The sequence below is a fragment of the Fusarium vanettenii genome, assembly GCF_000151355.1.
Source record: "Fusarium vanettenii 77-13-4 unplaced genomic scaffold NECHAsca_83_unmapped, whole genome shotgun sequence".
In the NCBI taxonomy this organism is placed as follows: domain Eukaryota; kingdom Fungi; phylum Ascomycota; class Sordariomycetes; order Hypocreales; family Nectriaceae; genus Fusarium; species Fusarium vanettenii.
The window spans coordinates 6,072-26,608 of NW_003315806.1; the positions used below are offsets into that span (position 1 = coordinate 6,072).

The 20,537-nt window shown below is 43.3% G+C and overlaps 3 protein-coding genes across 3 annotated transcripts; 2 read left to right on the forward strand and 1 right to left on the reverse strand.

Moving 5' to 3' along the window:
* Positions 1-209: 209 nt before the first annotated feature.
* NECHADRAFT_88989 (uncharacterized protein) lies at positions 210-1,334 on the forward strand (the record flags this gene model as incomplete). Its single annotated transcript, XM_003039651.1, has 1 exon — positions 210-1,334. One exon carries the CDS (start codon positions 210-212, stop codon positions 1,332-1,334), a length of 1,125 nt encoding a protein of 374 aa, XP_003039697.1.
* Positions 1,335-1,971: 637 nt separating this feature from the next.
* NECHADRAFT_88990 (uncharacterized protein) lies at positions 1,972-3,090 on the reverse strand (the record flags this gene model as incomplete). The annotated part of the gene is made up of 6 exons (XM_003039656.1): positions 1,972-2,015; positions 2,065-2,299; positions 2,419-2,452; positions 2,580-2,686; positions 2,750-2,846; positions 2,924-3,090. The coding sequence occupies 6 exons, from the start codon at positions 3,088-3,090 to the stop codon at positions 1,972-1,974; spliced, it is 684 nt and encodes a 227-aa protein (XP_003039702.1).
* A 6,833-nt stretch (positions 3,091-9,923) lies between these two features.
* On the forward strand, positions 9,924-11,303 carry NECHADRAFT_88991 (uncharacterized protein; the record flags this gene model as incomplete). The annotated part of the gene is made up of 3 exons (XM_003039652.1): positions 9,924-10,703; positions 10,755-11,069; positions 11,121-11,303. 3 exons carry the CDS (start codon positions 9,924-9,926, stop codon positions 11,301-11,303), a joined length of 1,278 nt encoding a protein of 425 aa, XP_003039698.1.
* Positions 11,304-20,537: the final 9,234 nt, after the last annotated feature.

Genomic DNA, 20,537 nt, shown 5'->3' on the forward strand with positions numbered 1-20,537 from the left:
TGCCGTGTGTGTGTACCATCCCAGACTAGCTGTGTCACAGAAGCACTCAATGAGCCCTGTCTCTGTCCGGCACTCGAGGGGTAGTATATAATACCGCCATCGATTCCTGAATGCAAGCTGATCCCTTCAAACCAAACCACCGCTCACACGGATGTCAGCTGCCACCTTGTCCCAATCTGTACCTAGACTCTCTTCATCCCCCTCCCAACATGGGTAGCCTCACCAAGCAGTCAAGCCGGTTGTTCAATCTAAAGCTGGTCCGCAAGTACTTGTTCAAGGGCAATAATACGCACCTACGTGGCGAGAGGGGCTCACAGAGCAGTCCCGGTCAACATTCCGAACCCAAGGGTGAGGCATCAGGTGGATCAAGTTGCTGTTCAACTGAATTCCATTACGGCCGAACCGAATCAGAATCTTCTCATGAGGACTATTACCAACACCACCAAGCCCACGATGAGATATTGGATACTTTCTTAAGGCCTAGCCTCGGAGAAAGCAATAAAGACATCAAAGCCCTCCTCCAGAAAAAGCAATACCCAGCCTTGCTATCCCCTTCTGAGATTCAATCACTAGAACCACCATCACAACCCCCAAGCAAGCCGCTGCCTAAAATCCCTACACAAGTTCGACCCCAACGAGCACCGCAACGGGTGCCCCGAGTGGTTGATGATCCTCGGGTCCCTGCGCGGAACCTCCAGAACACTCAATCCCAGGCCCGAAAGGCCGGGACGGCCCACTCGGCCTTCCCAAAGCCCATCGCTGTGCCTCCGAGGACTACCTCCCTCACAACTTCGTCGCGGTTCCCTCGGGTGACGCACTCTCCCCAGCGACCACCTCGCTCCTATGCCACCGCTGCTACGCATGCTCCTCAACATATCGCCAAGTTCTATGACAAGCCGTCTAAGAAGAATGAGGAGCTTATTGAGGAATCTATTTATGAACCCCTCGGACGGTTTGCCAGGAACTCTCTTATTCAGAACTCCATTACAGACTCTCAAAGTCGGCAATTTATCTCTTCCCCCGATAATGTCATTACGTATATCGGATCCAAGGTTGCCCAGCCTTTGGCTACAAGCCCTCGAGAATCGGCTCCTTTCTTAACGCCAGTAGGGTATAACGGGGACGAGAATACTCCCATACCCTCTCAGCTATCCTTACCAAAGGACCTTCGACCTAAAGCATCCTTAAAGACTTCCCGTACGGCCGATACTCTTGCCTGTCGACCTACTACAGCATCTCAAGTAACCCCCTTGCGCTCACCATTCATGGCCGTGGACCGACAAGAGCATCTCTCGAGTCCGGTACTGGGACCAATTCTTTTGGAAATCCAATAGTAACTCCCGAGAGTAGCCCCAAAACTTCACATTATCAAAGGCCAGTCCATATTGGCTTAAAGACGAGTCGATCCACCAGCCACCTTTTTGTGCCTGACTCGGAACGTCGCCCTATGTTAACTAAGTCAGCACCCAATCTTCGAATGGGAGCCAAACCTAAGCCTCTTCAACTTTATTTATTTCCTCAGCTTCCTCAACCGCCTGGGCCTACTTAGTTTCCTTTATTTAATGCCCCCGTGCGCTCTTACTTTGACTATGAGGGTGGGGAAAATGATAGTCGCATCGGCTTTCACCAGCCGTCTCCTCTTCTTCTCCTTTAGAGCCTTCAGTTGCTGTTGACATATGCTGCAACTAACTGAGATGCGCTGTACTCTTTGACTCTGGACCGCATAGTCGCCTTCACAGCATTAAAGATGAATTAATCTTGCCTTCTTAGGATAATATACTTCATCCTAGCATCGATAGTTAGAAGGTTCGGGAACTTTAGTTATTGGCAGTCTTCAAAGAAGTTGAACCATTCAGAGTAAATCTAATAGTGTGATTATACCTTATCACTTATGTGCGAATGCTAGTATAAAGTATCTTCTAAGCTCCTACTACCTCGGCCACCAGATAATGTCGTCATGTATGGCTCTTATTACGTGGGACTGTTCTCCTTGGTCCTGCTAGGCGAGAGGGTAGCTGGGTTAATAGGAGAGTCTTATTGCAATCCCCTTCACACATTACCTACGGCGCCTATGATGAAGGGGGTTGGTAACACTCAACAAGGTCGACAGCCTGTCTCCATGGGATGCTCCGTTCTGGCTGTCGATGAGGCTCGAGGCTAGGTTCTCCTGCATACCGTTAATCGTAACACCAAGGTAGACGGGGGCTCCGCGCATACGGTGGACTTTGTGCTGAGAGCCGCCGAGTATTGCGTTCTCAGCACGGCCGATGTCAGTCGCCTTGCGCTTGCGTGGGCAATCCTATTGGTCTCACGACCTGCGCCTAGCAGCCAGGGCCTTTTCAGCTGCTCAAAGCGTCCCCCACAGAAATCCCGCAAAGATGTCGCCAGTTATCAGCCATCATCCGTCATATCACCCACATCCATCGGAAGAGGTACTATGTCGTTGACATCGCTATCACACGCAAGAAAGCCAACCTCATCTACGGGCAGCGATAATGGCGCCTAGCTGGGTCAAGAAGATTGAATCCAAGTTCAAAGGCATGCGGCCAAGCCCTCCACTCTAGTCTGCCCTTCCTTACTCCCCCAAAGCCTTCTCAGCCAGCACCTGGGCTAGCAGCTCAAGCAGCATCTCGACCAGCTCCTCCGCCAACACCAGAGCCAACACCCCAGCCAACAGCTTCCGGGCCTGCTGACCCCGAAGCCTCGTCTAGCCTGCAACTTCGGAAGGTCTCTGGGATCTGGGACGTACTGGATGTCGTAAAGGAAATGCCTGCTGGCTTGGAAGATCTATACGGTCGAATGATGCAACGGATCCAAAAGTTGGGGCGGCGGAATCCCGAAATGTGCTGATCTATATTATCGACAGTCACCACAGCCTATCGCCCCCTTCACCTAGAGGAACTTGGTCACCTCTCAGGCTTACCGGCGAATTTTCAGAGATCGAATGATAATATTTCGAAGATCTCGAACATTTGCGGCTCCTTCCTGACAATCAGAGACAATGCCGTCTACATCATTCATCAGTCTGCTAAGGACTTTTTGTCCTCGAGCACATATCTCTTTCCTTCTGGCATGGCGCACTAGCACCATGTCATCTTCTCGAGGTCACTGCAGGCTTTGTCAAGGACGCTCCGACGCTCCATTTACGGCCTATGCGACCCAGGATTTCCCATCGATTAGGTGTCGCCGCCCGACCCTGACCCATTGGCTTCATCCAGGTATTCTTGCATTTACTGGGTTGATCATCTCGGTGACTCGGATTCCGCAGAGAGGATGAGAGACGACAAGGGCCAACAGGACGGTGGCGTCGTTCATGTCTTGCTTCAGAAGAAGTATCTGCATTGGCTAGAGGCCCTCAGTCTGTTACGCAGCATGTCGGAGGGAGTCATAGCAGTACAGAAGCTCGAAGCTTTAGCAGTAAGTTATTATACATTCATGCACATACTTGAGACGGTCTAACACGTTCGCAGAAAACAAAGGAAGCGAGATAACTAACAGAACTGCTTCGAGACGCATACCGCTTTATTCTTTCTCACCAGCGAGCCATAGAGATCGCCCTGTTGCAGGTATATGCGTCGGCGCTCGTGTTTATCCCACCCGCTGTCTAGTCAGAGAGCTCTTCAAGAAGGAAGAGCCAGGTTGGATCACATTAAAGCCGAGTATGGAATCAGACTGGAATGCATGCCTCCAGACGCTCGAGGGCCATGATGATTCGGTGAACTCAGTCGACTTCTCGGCGGATGGCCAGCGGCTCGCCTCGGGCACGGACGATAGCACGATCAAGATCTGGGATGCGGCTACGGGCGCTTGCCTCCAGACGCTCGAGGTCGGGAGAGCATTAGCTCACCTTTATTCGATCCAATGACCCAACTCCCGATTCTCTAACGTGCATGATAAGCGTGCGGTCAAAACAAGCGTGCGGTCAATTTTCCACAACCTCGCAACTCTCTACCCCTGCAAAATCAACCACAACACTCTAAATCGGCTCAGATTAATTGGGACTCTGTTCTTGAGACACTGCTACTTCTATCTGACATCTTCGTGCGTTATGTCCTGTCTTGCCGCAGACACCACATCGCCGTGCCTTCGTTTCTGGCCTCCGCTTCCAACCACCATTTCGACGGCTTTCTTCTTCTAACTGCACATTTACCTCCTTCTGATCTTGCAAATCCTGCCCTTCAGCTAGAGTTAGACTTCCTCCATCCCGCAATTGTTTCTTTTTGGCCTATCGGCGTCAACTAAGTGTCTCATTCTCCTGTCGAAGGATCTGGTTCTCCGACCTCAGCAAAGCGATCTGATGCATGATTCCTTGCGCCCCTTTGGCAAACTGGTCGACAGCATGCAGAATCAATGTCGGAGAGCTTCCTTGGTGTCGAGGGATTCGTTTCTTGATGAATTCAGACTGCGAACTCGCCTCTGTCGGGTTGTTTGGCGTCTTGGAAACCTAAGGTGCCGATGGCTCATCGACCCCGTCGACTGACGGTGGCGTATATAGCTTCACATCTAGTCTAGAAATCACACTTTCCGAGTTCAAAGGCATAAGGCCTACTCCTCGGAAACCCCCACGGATGTTCTTTTCTGTCATGGACTCCTGGAATGCTGCAAAAAATGCCGAAAAGAAATCCTCCTTGGTGATGTGCGTTATACCCGCCCGCATCTTCCTCTCGATTTGTCGCCCGTTGCTTGCTTGAGTGGGCCAAAACAGCCGACAGCGAGAGACTGAAGGATATGGGATGAATGAGAAGGCATACAAAATATGGCGATCTTGTTTTTCCCGCAGTAGAGCCCGAAGTCGACGGAGAGGTGACTTTCATGGTTATCTAGGATAAGGAGGCGATATTCACCAGTTGTGCGCGGCTTGGTGTGCTTATCGAAATGCCAAACCCATTTTAGGCCTCTCTTATTTGTCGTCTAGCCATTTTCGGTCGTGGCGATAACCCAGTCTTGCGGTAGAGGGCTATCTTCGTACCATGTCGAGAGGTGATATTAACCCGCAACAATAATAAACGGCGGCAGCCACTATCCTTAGGAATTGATGCCCTAGACGATAGTAATCCATTCCCGGTTTCCGGGCTAAGCTAATTTCACGTTAGAATGTCTTTCCGCGCTTATGGCGACCATGCCTATCGAGATAATTCCCATTATGAAACTAGTCTCGTCAAAGTTATAGATATCTGACTCTATGATGCCATATCTGGTGATTATGTTCCGCATAAGCGTAAATTAGCCAAGAATAACCTCTAGATCTTTGCATTTGGCTCTTTAGTAGTTATATCTCTGAAAAGAATATGTTTTTAGCTCTAGTTATCGCTTGATAAAGTTGGAACCTTAGCGTATACCGATGGGAGGCGCGTCGCGGTCGGCGAGTAGTTTATTAGCTATATCTTCCATGTCGCGAAGACGGGGAGGAAACGATCGCGAATCTAGGTCGAGAATGTATTAAATAATTATCCGTTCCTCTAGATCTATTAATTTTCGAGATTTAGGCGTGTAGTTGCGTCTTATAGGGATGTGGTCGCGTCGACGACGCAAGGTAGTGTTTGAGACTCTATAGATCGTAGTAGCGCGATGCACCTTTAATTGGGGGTTATTTTGAAGCACTTGAAGAGTAAGAATGATATTAGCTTCGTAATTTGACTGTGACATGTTCTGTAGTTGAGGAATGTGGGTTGAAGGAAGGAAAAGAGAATTCGGGTGGGGAATTGACCGCGCGCTTGTTTTGACCGCACGCTTATCATGCACGTGACTGGCATCAGACTTCTGAACCTAGATTTATCGCATATTATCGATAATCAGTTGACTAGGGCTTCTTTCCGAGATGTTAGCTACTGTGCTATGGTATAAGCACTGACGGCATATGGATAATGGAAGATGGGAAGGGTATGCTTTGGCTACATCCGGAGTATCGAGCGTCGGAATCGGCCGTAGTGGGATCGACGGTCACATGTGGAAAATGATGGTGATGAGAAAGGTGAGAGTGAAGAGGTAAGCACCAAATTGTTACAGCGTGCACTAATGTAGAGGGTAGTGGAGAGCTTTGCTGATATCTTACTCCCATCCAGGAGTTAGTCAGCTGCTTATATAGCAAGCCCCTCACCAAATTCTAAGTCTCTGTGCAGCTTCGGATTTAGGACTCTGTAAGCTGAGACGCCGCGCTTTCTGCAATTGGATCCAGTCCAAGCAGCATACTTTTGGGTTCGTCATGCCTCCCGGGGCTTCTGTAGTCCGCTGAAACCGACTGGGGCCTCTCACTGACATGGACTCCCTCCGAACACCTCATTGATTCCTCTAGCGAGGGGATGCATGAAGCCTGGGCTCATACATCACGTCTAGGCAAGGCAGACTCCGGGGAAGCCGATGCAGTGGGACAGGAGAGCTGCGGTGCATGCTAATGAGAGAAAGGTGTGACTGACCGGGTTGCAGGCATCAACTTGGACTGAAACCGCTTAGTTGGTCAGTTCTGCCGCTTGACAGCAAGGGGCTGCATAGTCTCTCTGTTGGAATAGGGCCAAAAAATAGGCAGCGATCACGATCACGGTGAACTTGTTCACGGTGATCGTGAACGACCACAACTAGCATCATGCAGCAGACTACTACCTATATTATTAGAAGACTAAACACAGGTATAAAAACCCTACCTTCGTCGCTCCCTTAGAGAAAAAGTAGCGAAAAATCCAATCTCTTCTGCCCACACCCATGTTGCACACCTCTAACTTCTGACACATATAAAAAGTACCTGGAAATTGTTAGCGCCCTCTAGCAATTTTTAGGTATTTTACCCCGCTATACCCTGCTAAAAGGTACAAAATTGACCGACTCACTTATCGTATACGTTACATTTAAATTCCTGACTTGCAGGGGCCACTGCCGTTGTTTACACATGCCCCAGATGCCTGAGCGTTAATACTGCTTGTTGTCTCTTGTCTCCATTCCGGCCCCCATTCTACCAGGGGTGATCAGCGGGAGAGAGGCGCCAGTGATATGTGGAGGGCTACCCCGGACTACCCCAAGGTATATGACCAGTCACTATTTCGTCTTGGCCAAGCTTTTTTTTTTTTTGTTTTTTTTTTTTGTTTTTTTTCTTTTTATTGGTATATAGGTCGCTCGGGTCAATCATTTCACCACCCTGGATTTCCATGTGGCCTGGCGTGCATCATACTTCTTCCGAGATACATATCGATGGTCAGTACTGATCCCCGACGGAGCCCACTTATTGTATTTTGCTGTCTTTGTTTGCTGGAAGTTCTATCGGTCTCTGCCTAAGGCGGGCACGGACCGTTGGGGAAATCTTGCGGAGGATCCATTGGATTCCACCTATGGGAATATACTCAGTCGTTGAACAATGTCTCAATAACTCCGAAATGTCGCAGGCCCAATCAGTTCATTATTCTCAGCCACGGATGTTCACTTTAGTAAACGATCTCCAAGGGTTCACGGCATTTTCTGAGCTATCCTCAAGGTGGCTACTCTCCACCTAAGATCATGGCCTAAATTGGTAACGGAACCGATAGTGTTGCGCCACTGGGGTGATAAGATTTGGTCCAGACCAGAGTCGGCGCTAAAATATGATAGATTCTATTTCCAGCGACTTAGGTTACCACGGAAAAAGATATGTCGTTGGTAATGACTTACTCGAGAACTTCCGTTTGCGTCTATAGTTGGTCCTAGACCAGTGTGGGCTTCCTGATCTGAAGCCTTCTTTAGATGGTAGGCGGATTGACCTCACTTTAAGCTATGGTTCTTTCCCTCTATTAGGGGAATGCAAGCCGCTGGCATTGCAGAGCGTCCTAACCCCAGAAGGTAACGAGAGCGCAATGAGGGATAAGCTGATGGTGCTTGATAGGATGGGTAGGTAACCATGTTACCAGTGGTTTTGATCGGGCATGATATCCGTTCACTGATCGAGTCCAATGGAGGCGGCGCCTTTCTACAGGGATCAGGGAAGAGCGTATACATATCCGGAGATACACAAACAGACAAAAGGAAGGTGGAGGCTCGCCTGGGTGCAAGCTACGTACCTCTTCGACTGGTTCACATTTTCGAGCACTATCCATCCACAGGCCCTTGACCATGCCCAAATCCATCGGCAACTTGTTGCATCGTCTGTCGGCCAACTTGTTCTTCCTATGCAAACTGCGCACTGCCGCATGTGTTGAGCTGCTGTTGAACTGTAGTCACATGAGGCCGGTTTTCTTAAAGTACCCGAGTTCGCAGCAGTGTAGTCGCCCTTAAAGTATTGGAGGCCGGCTTTGTGCTGCTGCGGGAATGAGGACGGAGGACATTGCTTAATGCCTCTGCATTTGTTGGCCGACTTCAGCGGTAAAGTAAGATGCCCTGAGAACTCAGATCTCATCCAATCCCCGAGGCGATGGTACGGGCCGCCGAAGATCTGTCAACGCCGCCTGAACCGAGATTCAGGGTAGGAGGCCCACGCTCACCTGCCCCTGAACATTCGCTCTCTCCCTTGCATCCTACCGCCTCCACATGTCTCACAACACGATACCATCAACTTTCGAGTTGTTACCTCTGCTCACCCTCCTCGCCCCTCCTCCTTCTCTCCCTTTTTTCCTTCTCCTCCTTTATTTACCTTCTTCCTTTTCTTCCTTTCTCCGCAGTGTGTTCACCCGCTCTGGTGCCTTCCACACGCCGCCGGCCGCAGCAGCAGGCTTCGTCCTTGCTCGCCATATTAGTGGCCCAGCACTGCCCGGCTTTGGGTCTGGTGTCGTCCACTGCTGCTCCGTTGCTAGTCGCCAAACCGCCAGTGCGCAACCAAGGCCAGCTCCAACCATCTATAAACTACAGACCGCACGCCCCAATCACCTCAGATCGAGTCGATAGCATCAACACGGGAGAATGTCGTCAAGGCAAGGTTCAGTTAACCAACTAGTCCATTCCAACATAAGTTTTCTTCCTCTCGCCCACGGCCACCCGACACCGAGCCCGCAATGCCAAACGTCCGCAAACATCAACCTTCTTACCAGCCCTCAACGCGCGAGAGGATTATAACCCGGTGCCGTGGGTTTCGCTCCACTCGCCTATCTCTCTGTCTTGAACCGACTTGAGCGCCACGTCCCTTAGCCCCTGTCCCTAGGCCAGTTTCACGATTTGCCGCCGCCCTAAGTAGTTTGCGCTACGCTTTTTCTGGCCTGTGATCCAGCGGGCCAACACCGATCCACCAGCACTCTTACTTGTGGCGGTGGATCGACCGCTCCCCCAGCCAGCCTTGAAAGCCAGCAAGTAAGTCGCGCTCATTTCGTCTGCATGCGTCTGTCCACCCAAGAAGCCTAAGTCCCAGGCCGCCTCCCTGTCGGTCTTCTGCCTTAGTGCTGTCACAAATCATCTTTCCTATCAACCTTCAGATCTATCTATACCCGTGGCTCTTCTGGCATTATCTATTTCTTTGCCTTTTGCTTCTTCGTCTACTTTTTTTTTATTTTCCCGCCTCGTGAGTCCTCCTATGTCTATAGCCCCTTCCCTCGCCTAAGTAGGTCATCACATCTAGTGCTAGCTCGATATCTCGATACCCTTCTTGGCTCGTCAAGTCACGGAAGCGCTTCCTTTACCATCCCTCTGCCTATCTGTTTCTTCCTTCATTCATCAAGCATTCCCCAGCCGAATGTAGCCAGATCAGATGCATCTACGACATCAAATTGCCCCAGACCATCTTTTGTATTTGCCACACCCCCTAACCCTATCAGGAAGAAGTCTGTTTGATTCCAATACGAGAGCTGCCGCAGCATCCTCTCTTATTTCTGGCTGGTCCTCCCACATCAACAACTCCCTCACTCTTCCCGCCTTCGCTCTGCCTCCATCCTCCAACAACTACACCACCTACTGCAACCTACCATTCTCACCACCACCACCGGCAGCGCCTATCCATCTCAAGAGATCGTATGGAAACCTCGCATAGGGAACCTCTTGCCATGGCCATGACAATGCTCATTATGCCGTCCACCCACCACCCGCTTCGACCGTCAGTCTCCTCGGACTATCATCATTCCTCATCCGGTGCCAGCATCTCTAACATGATCTCTTCTGTTGTGCCCCAGAAGCCGGCCAACGGAAATAATTCTTCGAATCGTCGGCCATTGTTCTCGATCTCGGAACTCATTCAGGACGCCAAGCTGGGCCCTCCTCTTCCTGGATCTCCTTCTAGCACCCGGCCCGGCTCCAAACTTTCGTCATCTTTCGAGCCCGTTCCTCGATCGTTCTCAAAGGCTGGGAAGCATTCCTCACCACAGCCACTACACCCGGCTTCGTCTTTTCCCTCTCAACAATATGCTCTTACTTCCTTCACAAGTTCTCATCGGCTACCACTCACTAGCCGACCGCTACTACCTCCTCTCTCGGACTGCCAGGCAGGCCTTTCAGCCAAGCCGGACATTCCTCCCCAGCAACATCATCCTCAAGAGCAGAGGCCTCCGCGGGCTCACTATCCCTTCAACGTGGTGTATGCACATCCTCATCCGCCGCCCCCTCCTACGAGTGCTATTTATCAACCTGGCCAACAACCTCCTAGTCAGATGCGTCTGCCCGTTTCTCGGATCTCTCCCAAGCACGCGGTTCCGCCCCATGTCTCAAGGCCCTATAACCCATGGGAACCTCCCGATACGGAAAAGGGAGTGTGTGCTCCTCGAGCTAGACATGATGCTACCGTGACTAAGCACTTTGAAAGCTGGAGCTACCAAGATTCTTTAAGTCAAGTATGTCGGAATAAGCTCGCATAGAAGGGCGGCAATATTAACTGACTTTAGATCGGCTCCTGTTCCCACAAGATTCTTAACTTCTCCGAAGTATATACCCGAATCACTCAAGAGCAGCACGGAGCTCACCCCATCCCGAGCAGACTACCGACAGAGCAGGATATCAGCGATATGCTCGGCAACATTGAGCGGATCAAGCGGCATTTGGAGCAAGTAAGGAGTCTGCTGCAAGCACTGAGCCAGAACGAGCGGGCTCGTGAAGCAGCCAAAATGAAGAGCCCGTACGAGGAGGATCACGATGTGCCCATGCATGGAGATGCAATGAAGCCCCAATATAGTATGACAGAGGCCAACACGCGATTGAGGGTAGGTTCAATCATTTGAGACCAAAAAAAGAAAAAGCTCACACGTTGATAGTGTGCGGCTCCCCTTGACCGATGTCATAGTTGCAACCGAGTTGACACACCCGAATGGCGACGGGGTCCTGATGGAGCGAGGACGTTGTGCAATGCGTGCGGCCTACGTTATGCCAAATTAAAGAAGCAACAGCTTGAAGCGAGGTCGATCCACGTGAAACATAGAGAGGCCCATAGCTACTAAGGATCTATTTACTGTTAGTCCCAGAAGTCTTAGGTCACTGCATAAGTTTGTCATCAATGATAGTATAATGAGAGTACATGACGCATCGACTTCCTGCTATCAAGTCTCAATTGCTCGTTTCCGGTTAAAACACCCAGAAACGAACGCAAATATATACTATTGACTATCATCTCCTGCACGCAACGCGGCACCTTCATTCCCTACAAGAGAGGTGATACTACGGTATATCTCATAATCATATGTAACCATTTTTCAAGCCCAATCATTCGGTACGACTATTACTTATCTTCTCTTCTTTAAGGCTTGCCATACTTGGCCAGTTCCACTCATACATATCTCTCCGTAGCTTGGGTATCATGGAGCTCAACTGTGTAGTCGTCGAGACCCTCTTTGTCACGGCCATGACGTGAGCCAGGCGGGGAACTATGGCAGAAATACTCTGACTAAGCAAGGGACCGAAGGGACTGAACATCGCCCGCATCGGTCTAAGGACCGAATGTTGGAAATACCGGTCCTACCCTGGACCGAACCTAGAGGACGTCGGTCTAAGGAATAACCCTAAGTATATAGAATGCGCTTATTATACTTTCTTATATAGTAGCTACCTTAGCTATTAATATAACTTGGTTATACTTAATACCTTTTGAGTATATTACTAGATGTGATATTATATTACCCTTTAAGGTTACGTAATATAATCTAGTGCTAATATAAACCTAGTACGACTGGTTTATCCCTTGGGAAATATCCTCTCGTTATACATTAATAGCTCTTATTTATTAGATTACTTGCGTTACCTTGAATAATATCGAACGCAATAGCTACTTAGGCTACTCCTAGTAATAACTACTAGTAGGTTCTACCTACTAACTACTTACCTGCCCCTATCGCACTAGCTTAGGCTAACCTTAACGGCGATGAAGAAATAGATAGCGATAACGAAAAAGTCGAGTAACTCTATGCCTAGGTTACTATTATAACTACCGAAATAGAGGAACTTAGAGGACTTATTAATCGCATAGTCGCTGCTTAGTAAGCCTAAAACTAGTAGTACTACGAGAATATCTAGAATATTAATAATATAGTAATTGCCGCTATAAAGGGCAAGGATATTAGAGAAATCCTAAAGCTAGAATAACTAGAGAAATTTAATAGTATCGCATATAAGTTACTAATATTCCTTATATAACTATGCGCGTTTATGCTCTATTACCCTATATAGTTTACCACGGCATCTAGTAAGGTTTAGTATGCTATAAGGCGTCTTATTAAGCACGCTATAGCCTAGTTTGAACCTATTATAAAGGAGTACCTTATTAAACTACTTAATAAATACTCGCTATAAACTACGAACCTTTACTCTAGCTTTAAAGCCTTTAAAGCTATACTTTAATAAGCCTTTGGAATAGTAGATAAAAAAGCCTAGGCGGAAAGAGAAATTAAGGTACTTTAATAAACTCGCTCCGCGTTAGAATATAGCACTAAGTACCTCTAGCTTACCTCGAAGCTTAACTAGGACTAAGAACCCCTGATATCCTTTTTCTTCGATAGACTTAAGAAAGAGGTATAGGCTAAACTCTATAAAGAAGACCGGCCTAATAACCTCGTCGATTATATTAGCCGAGTAGTTAGGATCGATGACTAATAGTTCTCTTAGAAGAAGCTCTAGAACCCCCGTAATAGTAAAGAAAACTATTAGAAACCTCGGTTCGATGCTAATTAAGGGCGATACTAATAAAATAATATATCTTATAGAACCTATATAGGACTTATAAAACTCGGAGTAACTTAATAGAAGAAATGCGACTACTATAGACTCGAATGCCGATACTACTATAAGATAAACTATATCGAGAAGATCTACTATAAAAAATAGTATAATATTAAGGAAGGTCACTACTAGCCATAGTAATAGCGACTCCCCGAAGGCAGAAAATAGGTAAGATTTATATAAGCTAATAATAAACCATAGATAGCTCTATGGATAACAAAGATGCTCGGCATGGCACGAGCGGGCTACGACCGGATAGGAGCTATACCTAACTAAATTAATATACCTTATTAGTAAGCCTACCTCACGGAAGAATAGGCTAGAGAAAACGAGGTCACCCAAAATAATAAGAAGGATCGAGTATACTAGACGACCCGGCCCTAAAAACTCGATTATATAAACCTCACGGATTATACTAGGATATAATTAAAATAGGAGCTACTCCCGGAACCGGCTAATAAACTAGATAAGGACCCTAATATAAAAACCATCGCGGTTACCTAACGCAAAAAATCTACTAAGATAAAAGATAATTAAGTACTACTACCCCTAACCTCCTAGGAATAAACCGACTACTAGGAAGCCGCTATAGAAAGGTTTGACTATAAAAGATAGGTCATAGGGTATAATAAGAATAGCAAATCCTAGATACCCGCTATAGTCTATTAAAGGGACTACTAGCAGAACGACCCTATATAATGCAATCGCACCTTATGCCCCTAATATTAGGCCGAGGCATTATAAGAATATAATAAGATCTATAAATAGTAGAAAGTAGAATAATATAGTAGACTATTATATAATAATTAGATCGCAAAAATAGCAAGTAGTAGTCTAACCTAGGCACAAATCATAAATACTATAAACCCTTAGGAATACTAGCAAGAGGAACTTACACAAGTAGGAAAAGGAATATAGAAAACTAATAAAGAATTATAGGAAAAAGACCCCTACCCGCGATTATATAACCAAGATGATAATCGATATTAGAATAGTATATGGGAATAATATATCCAGACGGCACGAGAATATATAGATACCGCCGATAAATAAGAAATCTATATTTGCGCCTACTATAAAGAATTAGCGGAAAACCCTAGATATCTAGAAATACCCTTTAACCTACGAGACGATATGTAAACATACCCGATATACTAAGAACACGCTAATATCTTATAGATATCCTACTAGTAATACTAGTATAAGACCCACCGGAAGGAAAAATAAGAGTAAGACTATTTTCCCGTCGCATTACTATATTAACCTAATAAAAACCTATACCTATGGTATAAGATAGAAGGATATCGAATTTTCTACTAGTATGAATCTATCGGCATAGCCTACGCACGATATAATAATAACCTCTACTATGCTATCTAGGAGTAAAAATAGGTTACTTATAAAATCGAAGACTAGTAGAAGTAAATTAGCTAATAAGAATAGGAAGACCTAGGAGCCTAAGAAGAAAGGAGCTACTAAGAGTATCTATATAGTTAGATCGACGACTATGATTATGAAGTATATAGTAAGAGCGAATATAAATATGATTACTATAGCTATGCTCTCTATAGGTTAAAAAACTAGATACCCCGTCTGATATAAGGTAACGGATAGATAAATAAGGGAATAAACTACCCTAGAAGGCCCTATACTCCATAAACGGAGGATATAGGCGATAATACCTAGAATTAAAAGTATAAGTTAAGGGAGAATAGTTAAATACTTTAGTAGATAATAGAGCTAAGCAGAACTACTTTAACCTAATAATAGTAAATAGGCTTAAGCTACTATAGAGGCATAAACGCAAGCCCTATATAATATATAACCTCGAAGGAATACCTTTTGATTACGATAATGGAATTATTAACTATGAGATTAATTATCTTAAGGTTTTTATTAAAGGAAAGAACTAAGGAATCTTATTTAATATTATATTAAACTAGAGCTACGATTTTATGCTCGGGTACCTATAGTTATAATACTTTAACCTATATTTTAACTAGAGAACTAGCTAGATACTCTCTTGCGATAATGAGATATCCTCTATATTAAATAACGACTTAGATTAGAGATCTTAAATTTCTATTAATAACGGAGAAGTTAAGAAGAGGTAAATACGAGATACCTCTCTACCTATAGGGATAAAATATAAATACCATAATGGGCAGAAACAACAACGATAAAGAATAATCGCATAAATTATATAATAGTTCTATGTACTTAAGAAAGACCTCGAGAAACCAAAGGGGGATAGCCTAGAAGAGGAATAACTTAAGAATATACCATAGAAGTATAGAATCTATAAAAGATTCTTCGTAGAAGAACTCGAGATAGGTCTATTAGAATATACCTCGTATGACCTGGAAATTAAGTTTATCGATGGGAAATAACCTAGCTTTAGTAAACTCTACCTACTTAACGAAGCGTAACTTCTAGTATTAAAGGAATATATTAAAGATATAATATGGAAAGGATATATTAGGGAAAGCAAGTTATCTATTAGATACCCTATTATATTTATTCCGAAGAAGAATAGAAAGCTCTGACTTTATATCGATTTTAGAATACTTAATATTATTATAGTTAAGGATCGTATACCGCTACCTCTTATTAGCGAGTTAAAGGATTGACTTTTTAAGATAAAGTATTTTACCGCACTTAACCTTAAAGGAGCCTATAACCTTATTCGGATTAAGGAAGGATATAAATAAAAAACCGCTTTTTATATTAAGTATAGACTATTTAAGTACCTCGTTATGCCTTTTAGACTTACTAATACACCTATTGCATTCTAACGAATAATTAATAATATACTATAAGAACATCTAGATATATTTATTATATATTACCTAGATAATATCCTTATCTTCTCTAAAACGGAAGAAGAATATACGAAACATATCCATAAGGTACTATAGATACTATAGAACGCTAACTTATTAGTAGAACCCGAGAAAAGTAAATTCTATGCCTCGGAAGTAGAATTCCTCGGATATATTATCTCTCATAACGAGATACATATGGACCCTAAGAAAGTCTTAGTAGTCAGAGACTAGAAGGAGCTAACTAACGTTAAGGAAATATAAGCCTTCCTCGGATTCGCTAATTACTACTATAAGTTTCTTAAAGTATTTAGGAAAATCGCTATATTATTAATAGAACTTACAAAGAAAGATAAGGTCTTTATATTTAGGGATAAGGCAAAAAATACCTTTAATAAAATCAAGGAATTTATCCTAAGCGAACTAGTACTTAAGATATTTGATCTATCCCGATAAATTAAATTAGAAATAGACGCCTCGGACTTCGCCCTAGGCGCCTAGATCGGATAATAAGATAATAAAGGACGACTATACCTAATTATATTTTACTCCTATAAGTTATATAGAGTAAAACTTAATTACCTTATCTATAATAAAGAATTCCTTGTAATTATTAATACTTTTAAGGAATTTCGATATTACCTCCTAGGAAGCTATTACTAGATTAAGGTCTATATCAACTATAAGAATATTTCCTACTTTGCGATAACCTAAGAACTTAGCGGATAATAACTATAATATGCTAAATACCTTTTAGAATTTGACTATATTATTATCTATATTAAAGGATCGGAAAACGGCCAAGCCGATGCTATTAGCTATAGACCCGACCTTAATATAGGAAAAATCCGAACTAAAGACTAGCTATTATACTTTACTACCGAAGGATATCTATAATAGCGAACTATCGCGTGTACTAAATAACGCACTAGATTAGCGCTACTACTAGAGCATATTAAACTTATTAAGGATTATAGGAAATAAGATATTAACTTTATGGATTACGCATAGGGATACTAAAATAATAAAGATAGATTCTTAATATACTAAGGAATGCTTATTATCCCCGACTAAGTATTCGAAACTATCTTTAATTATTACTATAACTAACTCTCCTATAACAGAAACTATGACCCCATATAGAAACGAATGAACTATATCTATGATAACTATATATTTAAAGAAAAAATTAAAAAATAAGTACAGCGATACATAAAGTGCTACCTAGAAATAGGACCTACTATCTATGAATAGGATAAAGTTATTAGTATACCCTACTAGATCGTCGGAACGACCTATATAGTGGAATAGGGCAATCTACTCCTCACTAAAATCCTAGAGCATAACGAATAACTCCTAGACGACGAAAAAATAGATAAGTAATAAGTACTAGAGGAACTATAATATAATCTTATACGCGAAATATACGGTTACTAACTCTATAGACACTAAGGGATTAATAAAACCCTAGAACGAGTTAAGATAATATATACCTTTCCTAATATAAAGAAAATTATTATAATAATTATTAACTAATGCGACCTTTGCGTAAAAACTAAGGCATAACGCTATAAACTATACGGTAAGCTATAACCCCTACCGATACCTTAGCTACTATGGGAAGCTATTACTATGGATTTTATCATAAAGCTACCCCTATCGGAAGAACTAGCTACCGGGAACTTCTATAATAGTATTCTTATTATCGTGGATAGACTTACGAAATTTTCCTATTTTATACCCTATAGAGAATTAATAATAGCTAAAGAATTCGCTTACCTTTTCTATTTTCACGTCGCTAAGATATATAGCATACCACTTAAAATTATTACTAATCGAGGACTACTATTCGCATCTAAGTTTTAGCAAAGCCTAATAGGATATTTGGGAATTAACTATAAACTCTCTATAGTGTACTATAAGGAGATAGACGGATAGATAGAATATATAAACTAAATACTAGAATAATACCTCCGATGCTATATTAACTATAAATAGACTAACTAGGTTAAAAAGCTACTAGCTACCTAGCTAGCCTATAATATAGCTATAAATAAAAGCATAAAGATTATACTAGCCTATGCTAACTTTGGGTTTATACTAGATACTTACTAATAATCATAGGATATTATTATTAACCCTAAAGTAATCCTTATTAGCGATTAATTATATAATTTATATAAAGAAATGCGAATAGAACTCGAGTTCATTAGAAATAAAATAATAAACTATATTAATAAGAAATAGATCGAGGGACTAACCTTCTCGGAGGGAAATATAATCTATCTTGCAATAAAAAACATCGAAATAAAATAATAAAATAAAAAACTCGACTATAAATATATTAGACCCTATAAAGTTAAATAGAAAATCTCGAAATATAACTATGAACTAGACTTACTACCTAAGGTTAAGCTCTATTTAATTTTTTATATTTTATTACTCGAATTAGCATAAGATATTATCTAGGTAAAAATAGGCAATGAGCCCGATATAGAAGTTAATAGACTAGAGGAATATATAGTAGAGGCTATCCTCGATATAAATAAAATTAATAATAAGATAATATATTTTATTAAATAGAAAGACTACCCCGACTTAGAAAATATATAGGAACCCCTAGAATACCTTATTAGCATATAATACCTTCTAAAGAACTTCCACTAATAATACTAAATATAGGCTCGTTAAGACCGATAGCGTTCTAATCGATTAAATTAATAGCCCCAAAAGAATACGCCTCTATAATAGTAGATGACTCCTCGCGGAGCTCGCCCGACTCCTCTAAGGCACGTAGGCCGCGCTTAAAGGCCTCGTTACCACGCGTTTTGAGTAACCTCTTCTGTTTCCAGATGCGAGCAAGCTTGGCTATTGCCTCCTCTAAGGTAGCCTCTGCCTTAGCCTCCTCGTCTTCTAGGCGCTTGCGCTCCCGGATGTTTTTCGTAACTATAAATAGATCAGCTAATAGCCATAGAGAAGTATTATACACCCACGGAAGGAAGCCATACCGGCTCTATCGCATATTATTTTCGTATTAATATAATTAGAATAATAGTTAGAATGATTAGAAATTACCTTATAGGATAAGCCCCGGCGGAAGTAATAAGTATAAGGTATAATTTCGGAATTAAAAGCCTTAATATAAGCAGAGAGGCTTTGCGCTTTAGAAAGTTTTCGTAAGGAAGTATGCTTAGAAACTCGGCCTAATATCGCGTTAGTAGAAAGAGATTTTTTATAAGTTAGAGTTACCTACTGATAATACTTAGTCGCTGAAACTAGTCTTAGGGATAAGACTAACGGAGGGGGAACCTTGTGTCACGGCTATGATATGAGCTAGGCGGGGAACTATAGTAGAAATACTCTGACTAAGCAAGGGACCGAAGGGACTAAATATTGCCCGCATTGGTCTAAGGACCGAATATTAGAAATACCGGTCTTACCCTGGACCGAACCTAGAGGACGTCGGTCTAAGGAATAACCCTAAGTATATAGAACGCGCTTATTATACTTTCTTATATAGTAGCTACCTTAGCTATTAATATAACTTGGTTATACTTAATACCTTTTGAGCATATTACTAGACGTGATATTATACTACCCTTTAAGGTTACGTAATATAATCTAGTGCTAATATAAACCTAGTACGACCGGTTTATCCCTTGGGAAATATCCTCTCGTTATACTCTTGGTTGACCTCGTCGCTGCTATACCCTTCACAAGCTCTGGCCATTCTCGTACCATTACCCTTACTAGTATAAGTTGCTCTTTTATCCTAAGTAATTCCAGTATCTACATAGTATAGCCTAAATTTAATATAGCGCCATTTCTAGTCAGCACCGGAAGATTCTCTCGGTGGGAGAGCTATTAAAGGATATATTAATTACCGACTTATAGTTTAGCTACTTCTCAGTACGAACAGGGCTATAATCAGTGGTCAAAACGCTTAAGTAATTAGGAACAAGCTCGCTCGCGGCGGATAGTATAGGTTTCTTATAGTTAGCTTAATTAATTACCGAGTTACTAATAATACCGCGTTATTATTAATAGGGCTCGGGTTTATCGGCATTTATATATATAATATAACTAGTAACTAGATCTTAGTTTACTACGTTACTATATACGATGCCGCGCTCTGTATCCTACCTTAATAATTTCTCGAGTCTGGCATCCACTGCGCTGGATTCCGTCGCGGTCACACTATGTCGGTATATATAACCAGCAGCTAATAACTGCCGATATGCATTGCCTTGGGCACCTACGGAATCATTCTCGGCGGCACCATAATTATTATGGTCCGGGACAACCTTATCGAGGGATAGTCTACTGGCGACCTCGCTATAACTCTAGCTATCATCGATAGTCCATATACTTAGCCTAAGTTATCCCTCTTTTACAGTTTCTTCACGCCAAAGCCACAGCCTCGGACGACATGCTCATCTAAGATCCCTCACACCACAACGATCCCGACCTACTCGCCAACACTACCAACACCGACAACCTCATCATATACAACAAAAGCTCAACCCAAGAGCTTTGCGTCTTATAGTAAGTGTGGGCACTGCGCGCGAGACTAGCAACCAGGTAATACCATACCAGAGGCAGGAAAACGGTTAAGCAAGAACCATCACCGGCCGTGTGGGT